We start from the raw sequence: 14,352 nt of genomic DNA, 5'->3' as shown, positions 1-14,352 counted from the left end.
GGGATACAGTGGAAACAGTGGCTGACTTTATATTTCTGGGCTCCAAAATCACTACAGATGGTGATTGCAGCCATGAAATTAAAAGATGCTTACTCCTTGGAAGGAACGTTATGACCAACCTAGACAGCATATTAAAAAGCAGAGATGTTACTTTGCCAACAAAGGTCCGTCTAGTCAAGGCTATGGTTTTTCCAGTGGTCATGTATGGATGTGAGAGTTGGATTGTGAAGAAAGCTGAGCACAGAAGAATTGATGCTTTTGAACTGTGGTGTTGGAGAAGACTCTTGAGAGTCCCTTGGACTGCAAGGAGATCCAACCAGTCCATTCTAAAGGAGATCAATCCTGGGTGTTCATTGGAAGGACTGATGCTGAAGCTGAAACTCCAATACTTTGGCCACCTGATGTGAAGAGTGACTCATCTGAAAAGACCCTGATGCTAGGAAAGATTGAGGGCAGGAGGAGAAGGGGACAACAGAGGATGAGATAGTTGGATGGCATCACCAACTCAATGGACATGGGTTTAGGTGGACTCTGGAAGTTGGTGATGGACAGGGAGGCCTGGCGTGCTGCAGTTCACAGGGTTGCAAAGAGTCAGACACAACTGAGCGACTGAACTGAATTGAACTGAACTACTGTATAAAAAGACACATATGTAAGCATATGTAGATATATAGATACTATTTGTGCCCCTCAAAAGAAATAGAGCTACAATACTGGTTTCACTTTAAAAATGTATATAGTATATATACATATATTACTACATATGTCCTGCATGCATGCTCACTCAGTCCTGTCCTACTCTTTGCAACTCTATGAACTATAGCCTGCCAGGCTCCTCTGTCCACGGGATTTTCCAGGTGAGAATACTGGAGTGGGTTGCCATTTCTTCCCAACTCAGGGATCAAATTCGCATCTCTGTGTCTCCTACACTGGCAGGCAAATTATTTACCACTGAGCCACCTGGGAAGCCCCTCCATATGTCAGCCAACTATTATGATGACTAGGCTTACTGCCTCTTGTAAAGCCACAAGATTTGATTATGAGTGCCACTATTCACTTTAGGATTTTCCATCAATCTTGAGAAATGTCTGAGCCACGCGAACCCAAAGAAATGTATTATATAATTTTTAGGAATATATCCATGGTATATGAATGCAACTAACTCACATACCAGAGTGTATTAAGGAGCTCAAGAACCTGAACACCTGGGTTCTGGTCTCAGCTCTATTGCGTACTTTGAAAAAAATTATGACCATTATATGGATCTCCCAATGGAAGAAGCCTAGATGGAGCATTTAGGTTTGCCTTGTTTTTTCAGTAGTGGGCCTTCAGCAGAAGGTTGGTGGATTTTTCAGTGATTGGGGGATGCATATGTGTGTGTGTGTGTGTGTGTGTGTGTGTGTGTGCGCGCATGTGCACACACACACATGCATGTTCAGTTGTGTCCAACTTTGTGACCCCATGGACTGTAGCCCTCCAGGCTGCACTGTGTCTGGAATTTTCCAGGCAAGAATACTGGAGTGGGTTGCCAATATTTCCTCCTCTGGGGGATCTTCCCAACCCAGGAATTGAGTCCCAGTCTCCTGGGTCTCCCACATTAGCAGACGGATTCTTTACCACTATCGCCACCTGGGAAGCCCTCAGTAATAGTTGAAGTGAGTCAAGAGTCCAGTTCACTGTTGGCAGCTGCTTGCTAACTGGGAGTCCAGAGCCTGGAATCTTTACATGTGACAATATGCCTTTGCCAGTGACCTTCACACCCTCCCAGTTCATGATTATGATAATAAATTACAATAGCAGGCACCCTAACATGATTAAGAACAAAGATACAGAACTCTTTGCAGTTGTCTGCCTTATCTGCAAGATCATTTTTCTTCTTCTAGTAGCCCCACGCATAAAAGGGAAATTCTGAGTCAGCCAGTTCTGTTTCTGGACTTGGTTATGCAGAACTGTGATCAGGTTTAGAAAAGGTTTGAAAAAACTCATGGTGTAACCAACTTAGAAATGGGAAGGATTGGTTCTTGAAATAAAAAAAGATTAAGGAAAAGAAGCAGGGTGAAGAGAAGGAGCAGTCATCCAGGTTCACAGAGTCTTTCCCAATACTTTCATTGTGAGGGAAGGGGCCCAGTATACAAGGAAAGATGGGAGAGACAATTTTTAAGATGTTTGTGACATTAATAACCCACTTATTCAGTAACTGCCTTCTATTTTTTTTCTGAATCCTCATCATAGAGACCAGTCTAGATTAAATCTCTAGTTATATTCTGCTTGTAGGTGCCAGGGCATTGCAATCAGCACTTACGGTTTTTACCATTTCATTTTGAAATCTAAACATCTTTGAGTTTGGTATTATCATTTTAATTGAAGGAATAGGAAACTGAGGTTCACGAAGTTTAAGTGCCAGGCCTGCACTAGTTAGGGGATCCAGGCAAGATCTGAAGCCAGGTCTTTGTGGCGTTTTCATTCAACAAATATTTATCAAATGCCTCCTCTGTGCCAGGACCCTAGGATGTCGCTGTGAACTAAACAACGTCCCTAATGGAGCCCACCTTCTGGTGACAGAGACAGAAGAACAGCAAACAAGTAAATAACACCACTTCAGAGAGTGAAGTAAGTTCCGAAGTAAAGACGCGGGGCTCTGTGATGCTCCATCGCTAATCCATAAAGAGTCTGGAGACAGAAGTAAGCTCCTGCCACGGGTCATTACTTTACGGTTCAGACGGTCATGTCCTCTTCCCAGGGGCGCACTCAGAGCCGGCAGGAGCCCGGCTGGTCAGCAGGCAGTGTCCGGGCCCACCGACCTCCGCCAGGAGACACCCGAGGCCCGGCCAAGGACAGCCAGGCAGCCGGCGGCCGGCGGACGTCGGGCCGCGGGAGGATCCTCGGAATCGACGCGCCGCTGGCCGCGCTCACAACCCGGGCAGTCAGGAGCCGAGTAGCCAGCCCCCGGTGACTGTTGGCCCCGCGCCGTCCCCTCCTCGAGTCCCACCGCCCCCGGCCACCCCAGCCGGGCCTCGGGACCCTTCCGTCCAAGGTGACCCCTAACCCGACCTCACGACTCTCTCGGCTTCAGGGGACTCTGACCTGACCTGTGACCCCCCTGAAGTGACCCTGGCTCTGACTCTCGACCCTCCTGCCTGAGGTGACCCTCGAGGCCTCGCTAAGCGCTGAACTGCGCCCCGGCACTGACACCACACCCGGGGAGTCTGGGCTGTCCTGCCCACCCCACGGCCATTTTCTAGAAATTTCCACCCCTCCATCTTCCCCAGGGCCTCGTCTGCCTAGCCGTGTCCTCGCCAGGTCCATGGTGGCAAAGCACCCTTCTACCGTTGGGAAAAGAGGCCCAGAACTCAACGAAAGACCGTGCTGGAGGATAAATGGAGGATGGTCAGGAAAGCCAGAAGTCGGGCAACCACTACTTCAGCTGCCTGGAAATGCATGTGGACCACGCCATTCTCCTCACGGGTAGACCCCGCACCCAGGCTCTCGCGTCGCACGCCCCCTGCCGACCGTGTCGCGGACGCGCGGAGCACTGCGCAGGCGCGAACAGAGCGGGGCCGGGCCGGGCCTGGCCGGGGCGGAGCTTCCCCGGGGCGGGTCCGACACCCGCAGGGGCGGCCCGCTGCGCATGCGCGAGCCGGCCGGCGCGCCCCCTGCAGGACCCGGAGCGGCCAGGTCCTCAGCCCGACGCTGGTAGCAAGTGCCCCCTCCCCGCCGCGGCGGCCCAGCAGCTGTCAGCAGCGATCGCCGCCGCGAGGCAAGAGCGGAGCCGGGAGCCGAGGGCGGGGACCCCGCGAGAGGACAGCGCCGGCCGCCGTCGCCCGGGCGCTGAGGGTCGGTGAGTGCAGCCAGGACCCGCAGCTCGCGCGCGCTGGCTCGCAGGGCTCTTGGCTTGGGGGCCACTTCCCCGCCCGGGACGCCCTCCGCCCCGCCCGCCGTCCCCCTCCCGGGTCGTGCACCCGGCCGCTCCCGCGAGCCCGCCGCTCCCCCGCCCTGCCGCCGGCCTCCGGCGCCGGCCCAGCAGGTGCATCTCCCCGCAATGCCAGGCCGCCCTGACTCAGGCTGCCCCTCGGCGAGAGCTCTGGGCGTGTCCCCATCCCCGCAGGCAGCTGCCCAAAGCCGCTCCCCTTGGAGAAACTTAACCTTCCCGGAACTAGAACCTCTGCGGAATTCATTGTGCCGAGCCGAGGAGGGTGGACAGACATTTCCCACCTTAAGAGCCGCCGGCCTTCACCCGGCAGACGGTTTGAGCACTTGCTGCTAAAGCCGTGCAGCATCCCTGGCCGGGGAGCGGAGGCAGGGCCGCCAAGGATGCTGCTGGCTCATCTCCGTGCAGAGATTCCCAGTGTGGGTGGGAATGCATTCTCGTATCGGAATCCGCCCTGCTCTCAAACCCTCCTTCTCATGAGCCTCAGGGTGGGGGTCCAGTGGTCCGCTGTTAGTGGTGGAAGTTGTGTGGGGAACCGAAGGAAGAGAACCTCCTGGTCTAGGTGGAAGGGCCTGCAACAGCCTCGGTGCCCATGGTCAGTCTGTATTCGGTATGAATTTGTGTTTACCTAGGTATCTTCTCTTTCCTGAAGTAGACTGTAAGCTTCATGAGGGCAAGGGCCTTCTCCTAAAAGAAGGCTTAGGTTGCATGCCTGGTGCATATTTGTCCCTTGAATGAATGCCCCTCCCCACTTCCTGGGACTTTGCCTGATTAAAAACAGTTACCTGTTAGGGTTATTTCTGTTTGCTCGCCCCTCTGCCTCTTGAGCTGTGAGCTCCCTGAAGGCACGGAATGGCTCTTGTTGGGGCTTGCACTCCTAGCACATAGCCAGCACTTTGGCACATGTCAGGCACTCCAGGAACGCTTGTTGAAGGAGTGGATGAGACCCCGGAGCAGTGTGGAGACCCAGGCAGGCGAGGTGCAAGTGGAAGAGTTAGGTTCTTTATCTCCTGAGCAGATGCATCATTTGATTCAAAACACTTTGATGCTGCTTTTTTTAAGATTAAGGATGTTTTCCTTTAGAATGTTAAGGTCGTTGGAAAAGTAAAAGAAAGGGAAAACAGGTAAAAACTGATGTCATGGGAATACCCCCACCCTTTTTAACTTCTCAGGGTGTTGTTTTGTTTTAATTGAACAGTTGCTTACTATGTTCAACAAACAGGATGACATCATCCCTTCTCTAATGTTATCGATCACCATTCTGATGAAACAGCGTTTTGGAACAAGAGAGGGAGTTCACGTTGTTTTATATTTTTTTAAGTCACTAGCTTTCCACAGTGTATATACTAGGAAGTCTCATGGGAACCTGTTTTGACTTAGTCTCAACTGGGAAGGCCCAGGTAAGACTCCCTAATTGGCAGTTTCCTCTCCAGCCCTGCTTCCTGAAACAACAGTAGACTCTTCTGCTCTTGAGGCTTTTGGGGGTTTGGGGGGAGCAGAGCAGTCTAGAACTCTGGGGAGAGTGATGGGCAAGACTCTGTGCACGACTGGGGACCTTGGGATAGAGCTAAAGAAATTACTTATTCCCAAGTAACTGACCTCAGACAGAATGAGATAAGTGCCACACAGGACATCCAGAAAAGCTGCTGCAAGTGTGCAGAGGTCGAGGGATGGCTTTTGACAAGAACAGAAGGTCTCATCCCTGGCTGCAGATTAGAATTGCCCGGGAAAGAGTCCCAGTCCCAAACCACAGCCCAGAATCTCCAGGGGTGGGCCTCAGGCATCAGTTTCTATCTTAAAGCACTCTAGAAAGTTCCATCATGCAGCCAAGATGAACCTGCAAACCAGTCAGGGTTGTCAGTGATGGCTGCACAAAGGGGCAAGGACTAGACTGGGAAATAATAAGAAGGATTTCAGAAAGCAGAGGCTGGAATAGTGGATGATACTCCAAGCTGACAAAAATCACAGAAGGCCTATGCCCTACCCCCAGGAAAGTGTTAAGCTATGTCCGTCCCTGTCCTGGGAGACCTGGGCAGTGCCTGTCCCCCTGCCTCACTGAGTCGTCAGCCACATTTGGAGAGATCTGGAGTTGACGGGCAGAGAAGCACCACTGCAGGAGCTAATGAGCTTGCTGCCTTGTTTGTTACAGAAGATCCATGGTTACCTCTCTCTGGGGACGCTCAATTGCCTCGTTACCTCGTTTCCTCGTTTCCTATGCCTCCAGAGGCCGGAGGCTAGTGGGACGGCAAAGCAGACCGAGGCTACAGCCAGGGTTAAGAGAGTAGGCGATGGCACAGACTTTGTGGGACTCTCTCCTTGTAGCCTCCTCTGGGCCACACCTTTGGTTTAAAAATATACCCCATCACCTGTTGCTGGGAGCTTCAGTGCAAACTCAGAGCCGTGTGGTTCTGAGGAGCCTGCCACCACCGATCATGGCACTGAGTGTGAGGGTCTCCATCCGGCATCCAGGTGACCCTGCCCTTGAAGCATGGCCTTGAACCTCGCCTTGCAGGGCCCAGGGGGCCATGACCACATCTTGCAGATTTGTTCCCATCTTATCCACAGAAGGGCCAGTTGTGTGAATAAGTTGTCCAGAAGCTCTTTTCCAGGGCATTGCTGTATGTAAGAGAACTGGAGCATGCACCACCATATATTTTATTTGTTTATTAGAAAAGATAGCCATGTGGGCACTTCCCCGGTGACCCAGTGGTTAAGACTCCACAGGGTCATGAGTTTGATCCCTTGTCAAGGAACTGAGATCCCGCATGCTGTGCAGTGGCAGAGCCAAAAAATAGGTAAATAAATAAAATTTTAAAAGATAACCATATGCTCCTGTCCTGAATATCATGGACATAGAAGCATGTACAAGTACAGACCTTTTAAATGGATGACAGGCAAAGTGAACATGATTAATTTTTTCAATAGTGTGAAATCTATTGCACAAATGTGTGTTGTTCTTAAAAGAGAGCCAGGTGATCAAGTCTACATCCCATTTATGAACTCTTGGTGAGGCCTGAGCCCAGCATCTGAAAGTCTGGTTCTGAGTTGTCTGTATGTCAGTTCCTGGTTTTCTAGCGGTCCACAGTGAACTTCAGGAAGGCACGCAGACTGTGCAATGCGCCCGATACTTGCTTTTCAATCCCATCCGCCAATTGTGCCAGAGCTCTTGATGAATCTGGGCTGGTGAGTGTTCAGGGGCTCTCAGGTGTGGGGTAGACATTCTGGTTCCCAAAGCTTTTGCTGTTCAGGTGCAAGTGTTCACGTGGATGGTGCTCTTGCCACATCTGTGGCAATACTGTCACGCGCTGGTGTAAACATCCCCAGACATCTGTGTTCATAAACACTCTGTTCTCAGCACAGGTTATTTTGAAAAGCTGTAACTCACGCATTTTCACCTTTTCCTTGAAGGGATAGATTTGAGTGCATTGGCTTAAAACCAGTAAAGTAACTGACAGTCTGCTGCACTCATTTGTCACTAGAGAAAAAAGAAAAAGATTTCCAGGTTTGAAACTTCTCATGAAAGAAAATGTATATTTCCTTCTTAAGTTCTAAGTGCTCATGATAGACGCTCACCAAAGCACTGCAAAGTATCACAAAGCTTTGGCTCTTTAAGGGTCTGCTTACAGCCACAATATCCCAAAGTGTGTAAACTCCAGCACACCTGAGAGGCGTCAAGTGAGCCAGCGGGCGAGGGCCCATTATCACCCCGCGTCAAGAGCCCCTCCTCCACCCGGGAGCCGCAGCCACTGACACACAGACCAGCAAGAGTGCCAGGGCGCATCCATGTGTTAAATATTAGTAAAACCAAAATTTTCCTCATTTCTGAAGTAGAATTTCTTGCCATTCCTTTACTCCAGATTGTCTTTCCCATTGTGCTTGAAGACCAACAGTGGGGTTCACTGGTGGGAACCATCCTCTATACACATGCCTACTGTTTTCAGTCTGATTTTTTTTATGTTGCTTGTTGGTATTGGGATATTCACCTGCGGAATCCACTGAATCAGGTATTTTCACAATTTAAAAGATCATGTACTGGGTAAATGATTAAGCAAACCAGAACACCGTTGAGCGGACTTACAGCACTTCTGGATGCCCCTCTACCCGCTTCCCGCCCCCACCCAGATTCTACCCCAGGGCCCTTCTTGGCAGAGCGTCCCAAGGCCTTGGTTGACTCCCCTTCCGGTTCAGTCCCTGCCGCTCCTCCTCCACCACTCAGAGTTACTTTCTGTTCCCCACACACGCTCTAATTTCTCCAGAATCCTATAATGCCCTCCCCACCCTAAGGAAACTAGTCTCCTGTGTAACCTCCTGCAAGCCTTCCCAGAGCCACACACTCACTCACGCACACACACTCACACACGCACACACAAAATCTGGAATGCCCTCCCCACCCCAAGGAAAAAGAAACCTGATGCTGGTCTCCTGTGTAAACTTCCTGTGAGCCTTCCCGGAGCCACACACACACACACACACACACACACACACACACACACACACACACACACACACACACACACACACACACACACACACACACACACACACACACACACACACACACACACACACACACACACACACACACACACACACAGAATCCGGAGCTCCTCCAGAATCTCGGGATGCTTCATTTGGCTTCAGCTGTAGCAATCATAGGTGGCGCTAGTGGTAAAGAACCTGCCTGCCAATGCAGGAGACGCAAGAGACGTGGGTTCTATCCCTGGGTTGGGAAGATCCCCTGGAGGAGGGCATGGCAACCCACTTCAATATTCTTGCCTGGAAAATTCCACAGACAGAGAAACCTGGTAGGCTATATATAGTCCATGGGGTGCAAAAGAGTTGAACACAACTTTTCAGAACACAGTCTGAAGCGACTCAGCATGTAGCGATTACAGTCCATGCGAGCATTTGCAGACTGTTAACTCCTTGGATTAAGAACACTGAATTTCATTTCCGAATCCTTAGTACCTGATGTAAGTGCCCACCACACATAAGCACTTGGCAAATGTTTGCTGGGTGAGTAAATGCTTTTTCGCTTTGTGTATCTTGCAAGGCCACAGGCTCCGCCAGCACACACTTAAGTACTCTTGTGCCTTCCTCAGTGGGTGCACACATAGGCTTAAAACGCTGACTGTTGTGGGCTCCCTGTGTCCATCAGGAAATGCTTTCCTAGCTGAGGTGGGTCCTTGCCCACCTTGGTCCTCAGGAAAAGTGCCAAGACCCAGCCAACGTCTCTAACAAGGCCATTACTCTCTGTTCTGTGCCTGTGGTCAAGGGGGCAGAGCCGTGACTGTCTGCTGTCCATGACGGGGGCATCTCACACCTTGGCCTTGCTGAGACCCCTCCCCCCCAGCCATGCCTTCCCTCCACGCCTGTGCAGACTTGGCTTCCACGGAAGGAGAGGTGCCAAGCTTGGGACATATCAGAACATGTGATGGAACACTGTGTGCCTGGCCCCAGGGGCCTGTCCACTTCTTGCTGGCCTTGAGGCCCTCTTGGCAGTGACCTTTTCCAGAAGTGTTTTGTTGTTGTTGTTGTTTAGTGGCTAAGTTGTGTCCGACTCTTCATGACTCCATGGACTGTAGCCCGCCAGGCTCCTCCATCCGTGGGATTTCCCAGGCAAGAATACCTCCCACCATTCTATTCTGTGTATGCAGAAATAAAAGCTTCTTTTGCTTGGGTGCATAGAAACTGGAGGACATATTCAAGCCCATAGTGAAAAAGTCCCCAAATCAGGAAGGGAGGTGTCAGGACTCAGCACGCGCTGGCGCACACCCGACATAATGCTCCCAAACTGGGAGGGACCTGGTGCACCCTCGAGAGCATGCTCAGGAGTGAGCAGCCCATGGCTGCACTCACTCTGAACCAGCCCAATTGCTCACCTGAAAAGCAAACACTGAAATAGTCAATGATTTGTGTAACGTTTAATATTTTAACAGTAAGCAAACAAGCCTTTCCGCGGTAGAAAGAGCTTTCCCTTTCTTTGCTGGCTCCACCCTGGGAGGTGTGAAGTGAGCCCAATGAGAAGTCCTCAGACGCTCTTGAGGGGCTCTGCGAGCCGAGCCTGGAGTGGACCCACCTGGGCTGGTTCTGGATCCCAGCGCCGCCCCCGCCCCCACCCCCCCCCCACCCCCGCCACTTCTGGGAGACTCTGAGTGCTGGGGCCTCAAGTGTTTTGAGGAACTTGAACTTCCTTTCCTCGTGTACATTTGCTTTCGTAACCAGAAAGCTTCCCAGATTTTGTAATTCTGGGAATCTTCTCCTTTAAATTCCTTTTCCACTCAGACAGAGCAGACTGCTGGTCTGGCATTCAGGGAGACTTCAGACAGAGCCAGGCCAGCACAGAGCCCTGTGGGGGGACAGGAGTGCACACGATGGGACGCCCCTGGTGGTCCAGTGCTAGGACTCTGCGCTCCCAAGGCAAGGGGACCGGGTTCGGTACCTGGTCAGGGAGCTAGATCCCACGGCTGAAACTAAAAAAGATCCACATGCTGCAACTAAGGCCCGGTACAGCCAAACATATTAATTAAATATATATATATATATATATATATATATATACGATGTCTGTTATGGTAGTGAGGCTCCAGGGATATGCTTTTTTTTTGATTTCTAGTGTTAGGTTCTGGGAGAAATATGTACAGATTTTATAGTGGTGTTTGCTGCTTTTAGGGTACACAGGACTGTAGGGGTTCCGTGGTAAAAACAGACCAAGAGGGTGGGATCCTTGCTGTGTGATCCTGCGACAGTCGCTTCCTCCTCATCTGAGAAAGGAGGAGGGTACCAGAGCCAGGGCTGGGTTAGGAAGTTCTGAAATATGAAAGAATAGAAAAGGAAAGTCTCTCATGGTTTGTGGTCCTAGGAGAAAGAACACAGTGTCTCTCCAGCGTTCTCGGTTTCTGGGAACCGTGTTTCTTTGATAGTATTTGGTTCTGCTGAAGTAAACCTGCTTGAGAGATCTCTTTTGCACTTTGATTTTCTAACTCAATGAGAGGTGTTTTACGATTATTTTTTTAATTATGCCCTGGCGCCACCCCACCCCCCCACTCCATTTGCCCAAAGGTGCCGGAGCGTCATGCCAGCGAGCCCCGGGCCCCTCCCGATGTCCCATGAGGCGTCCGTGCTCCCAAGCTCCAACGTCAGCCCCCTGCACTCCAGAGGCCTGCCAGCCCCACCCCAGAGCCATCCGTGCGGGGCCACCTCCTTCCAGCCAGACCTCCTGTAGCCCCAGAGGACGGCCTCGGCCAGGAGCCGCTGCCGGGACTCAGGTCAGTTCCCCGGCACCGTTGTCCGGGGTTGTTCTCATGGGAAGCTGGCTGTCTCTCTGCCTTCCCAGCCCCCTGCGCCTGGAGAAGTGGGATTAAGCCTGGGGATGTGTCCTTTCTTGGCCAGACCTTTCCAGAAAAGGAAGTCATCAACTCCTCTGTCCAGAAGACGTCTTTGAACTGTGACCTTTTCACCCTCCCCTCTTGGTCAAGGAGCAATCGTCTTGGCCACACCAGGCGCCCGTCAGCCAGCCGTGCGGATGACCAGCCCCCGTGGAGGCACCCCTTCCCCATCTTAGCCTGAACCAGTTCTCGAAACTGTTCGAAGACCACAGGCCTTCGTGGTTAACACTACGCGACTACTCTTTTATCAGTGGTCTATGACAGACAGGTTTTCCAGCTTGTTAATTCTAAAAGAATTCGGATGACTTACTAAGTTGCTGCTTAATAGCTCTTCGTACTAGTTTAGCTTTAATCGCTTCACATTTTAATTGTGCAGTTAATGAAAAGCCATATTTTAAGTTAATTTGTAAATAACTTCTCGCAGTTGTGTTTTCTTTTAATATTTATTGAGTGCCCTTTAAAGCATAGATTTTGACGAACTACCGTTAGACAGATACGGACAGCCACATTTTTTTTAAAGCAAGAGTTTAAATTAAAAATGAGCTTTCCTGAAAATGATTTTCAACTAACTGGAGACGGAAGTAAAACTGGCTGTTTCAGAAAACAAACGAGCTCTCGCTCCATTAGCACTGGGTCTGGATGTGGGTTCTCTGGGCTATAGTGTTGGAGCAGGTTAACTAGGAAAGGATTTTCCAGCCATTTGTCCGAGTCTCCCTCACGTTCTGACCTGCCTGATGGACGCTGTTGGGTCCGTGTGAGTGTGGGGCCGGCTGGTCGCACGCAGGGCTCTTCCTGTGAGTCACGGGCGCTTCTCCCCACAGGCAGGACCAGGAGCTGTGAAGGGCCCCTCTCCACTCCAGCTGCGTCCTTGGCGTGGACAGTAACCAGGCGCTCTCGGGTTGCCCTCCTCCGCTGCCCTCACCATCCACCTTGGGTCCAGCCTCGGCCTTCATGCCCGCGGCTTCTGGAACCACGTGCTTCTAGCCGCGGGCATCCTGGGGCCTTCCTGAGCTCCTCCGACCCCCTCCTTCTCTAGAGGTTGGTGTGGCTCTGTGTCTCTGCTTCTCACACTGCAGTCTCAGAAGGTGGATTTCCCTCAATCCAGGGAGAGCTTGATAAGCCTCTGCTCTTGTTTCCGCTGTCACTGTGTTTGGTGATCCACCTCGCATCAGACTCTCCCAGCTCCGTGTGCTGGATTTAAATTAGAACATTGGGGGTGGGATGGGGTTGGGGTGGGAGGAGGTTCGAGAGGGAGGGGACATAGATATTCTTACGGCCGAATGACGGTTTTGTTCAGCAGGAAGCACCATGACATTGTAAGGCAGTTATCCTCCAATTACAAAAATATCAACTTTCACAAATGACCTAGAGTAGGTTCTCTCTAGAGGACAATGATCAGTGTTGTCAGGTGGAGGCCCGCAGGCCACTGCTCACAGTTGAAGCAGGAAAAACTGGTCCTTAGGGCTCCAGGCGGGAGAGCACGCACCCTCCAGCCACCTGTGTGTCCTGCAGTGTCTGCTCCCGGGTCAGGGCCCTCACTGCTCCCCCACAGCCCTCTCCAGCTCTCAGACATCAGCCCACAGCCAGGACCCTGAGCTGACTTTGCTTTTACTGTCCTAGGGTGGTGGAGAGTAAAGTGTCAGGGCCGGGCTTGCATCGGCCTGAGTTTCTGCTGAGAAACTGCACATTCAGGGACTTCCCTGGTGGCCCACTGGCTCAGACTCTGTGTTCCCAATGCAGGGGGCCCAGGTTCAATCCCTGGTCAGGAAACTAGATCCTGTATGCCACAACTGAGATCCGGCAGATCCACATAAATTAAAAAAAAAAGAAACAGCGCATTCACATGAACTGCAAAGAACGTGTGAATAGCGTTCATCATGATTGCCACTCTGGTGGTCACGGTGCATCTGGTTCCGGAAGAAACCAAGTCAGCTTCCTAACAGGGCGTGTGTTCCTGGAACTCACAGAATAGGAGAGAACAGACCTGGCGCCTCCTCCTCCGGGAGCTGGTCTGAGTCAGGCTGGGACACAAGCAGGTGCTGAGGGCCTGTGTCTCAGGACCGGACTGTCCCCCCCACCTCCCACCTTCCACCAACACCATTCTCGTCTCACATTCACCCTGCCCCTGTCTTTGGTCCACGACTAGCAGCCCCTCCAGCGAGGATGGCAGTGCTCAGGCAGCTGGCGCTGCTGCTCTGGAAGAACTATACTCTACAGGTGGGTCCGGCTCTGTGGGTGCTGAGGGGTGGGGGGGCAAGGGGCCTAGTGGAGGGGCATCGTTGGGAGGGGCTGCGGGGCCCTCCGCCTCCAGCTGAGGGGGTGGTGAGGGGCCTGGTGGAGGGGCATCGGTGGAAGGGGCTTTGGTGCCCCCTTACCCTGCGGTCCCGTCTCTCCGCAGAAGCGGAAGGTGCTGGTGACCCTCTTGGAGCTCTTTCTGCCCCTGCTGTTCTCTGGGATCCTGATCTGGCTCCGCCTGAAGATCCAGTCAGAGAACGTGCCCAATGCCACCCTCTACCCCAGCCAGTCCATCCGAGAGCTGCCCCTCTTCTTCAGCTTCCCTCCCCCGGGGGCCACCTGGGAGCTGGCCTACATCCCATCCCAAAGTGAGGCCGTGCGCACAGTGGTGGAGAACGTGCAGAGGGCGCTGGTGATCAACCTGCGAGGTGCGGTGTCTGGGGGACGGGGGACAGGGGTCCGTAGCGCTGCTAGGCTCAGGCTTCAGGGCAGGGCTGGTGGTGCGGGAGCCGGGCAGCGGCTGAGTGGACCCCGCCGCTCCCATCATAGCCGCACTGCCTGAATCCCTCGGCCATGTGGAGTCTCAGTGTAGCAGGAACCAGGGTCGTGAGGATCACGTGAAGGAACGTGCATGACGGTTTGCAGCCCCCAGCTGTTCTAGTGGGGAAGGCATCCACATACCCCAGAGCAGTTCTTTATCACGAGGGCGAGGCGTGTTTCCAGAGCCTAGTGCCAGGGACCTCTCCTGGGATGTGGTTTTGCGAGGGCGGCTCTGACAAAGGTCAGCAGGAAGCCCGCTGA

General features: G+C 52.4%; 1 protein-coding gene across 4 annotated transcripts in view; it reads left to right on the top strand.

Annotated features, from left to right (window-relative positions):
• The first annotated feature begins 3,710 nt into the window (after positions 1-3,710).
• Positions 3,711-14,352, top strand: part of ABCA3 (ATP binding cassette subfamily A member 3) — a 40,887-nt gene continuing 30,245 nt past the window's right edge. Inside the window, exons 1-6 of one of the 4 annotated variants that reach the window (XM_061152605.1) lie at positions 3,711-3,838; positions 10,991-11,196; positions 11,321-11,584; positions 12,138-12,354; positions 13,463-13,533; positions 13,715-13,979. In XM_061152605.1, coding sequence (XP_061008588.1) covers positions 13,480-13,533; positions 13,715-13,979 — 319 coding nt within the window. In that variant the 5' untranslated portion in view covers positions 3,711-3,838; positions 10,991-11,196; positions 11,321-11,584; positions 12,138-12,354; positions 13,463-13,479. Of the gene's footprint in view, positions 3,839-10,420; positions 10,436-10,990; positions 11,197-11,320; positions 11,585-12,137; positions 12,355-13,462; positions 13,534-13,714; positions 13,980-14,352 lie in introns of those variants that run through there. The other 3 variants (XM_061152606.1, XM_061152603.1, XM_061152604.1) reach the window with 3 other exon arrangements.

This window comes from Dama dama, chromosome 10, assembly GCF_033118175.1.
Source record: "Dama dama isolate Ldn47 chromosome 10, ASM3311817v1, whole genome shotgun sequence".
NCBI lineage: Eukaryota > Metazoa > Chordata > Mammalia > Artiodactyla > Cervidae > Dama > Dama dama.
This window is presented reverse-complemented; position numbering and strand designations above follow the sequence as displayed.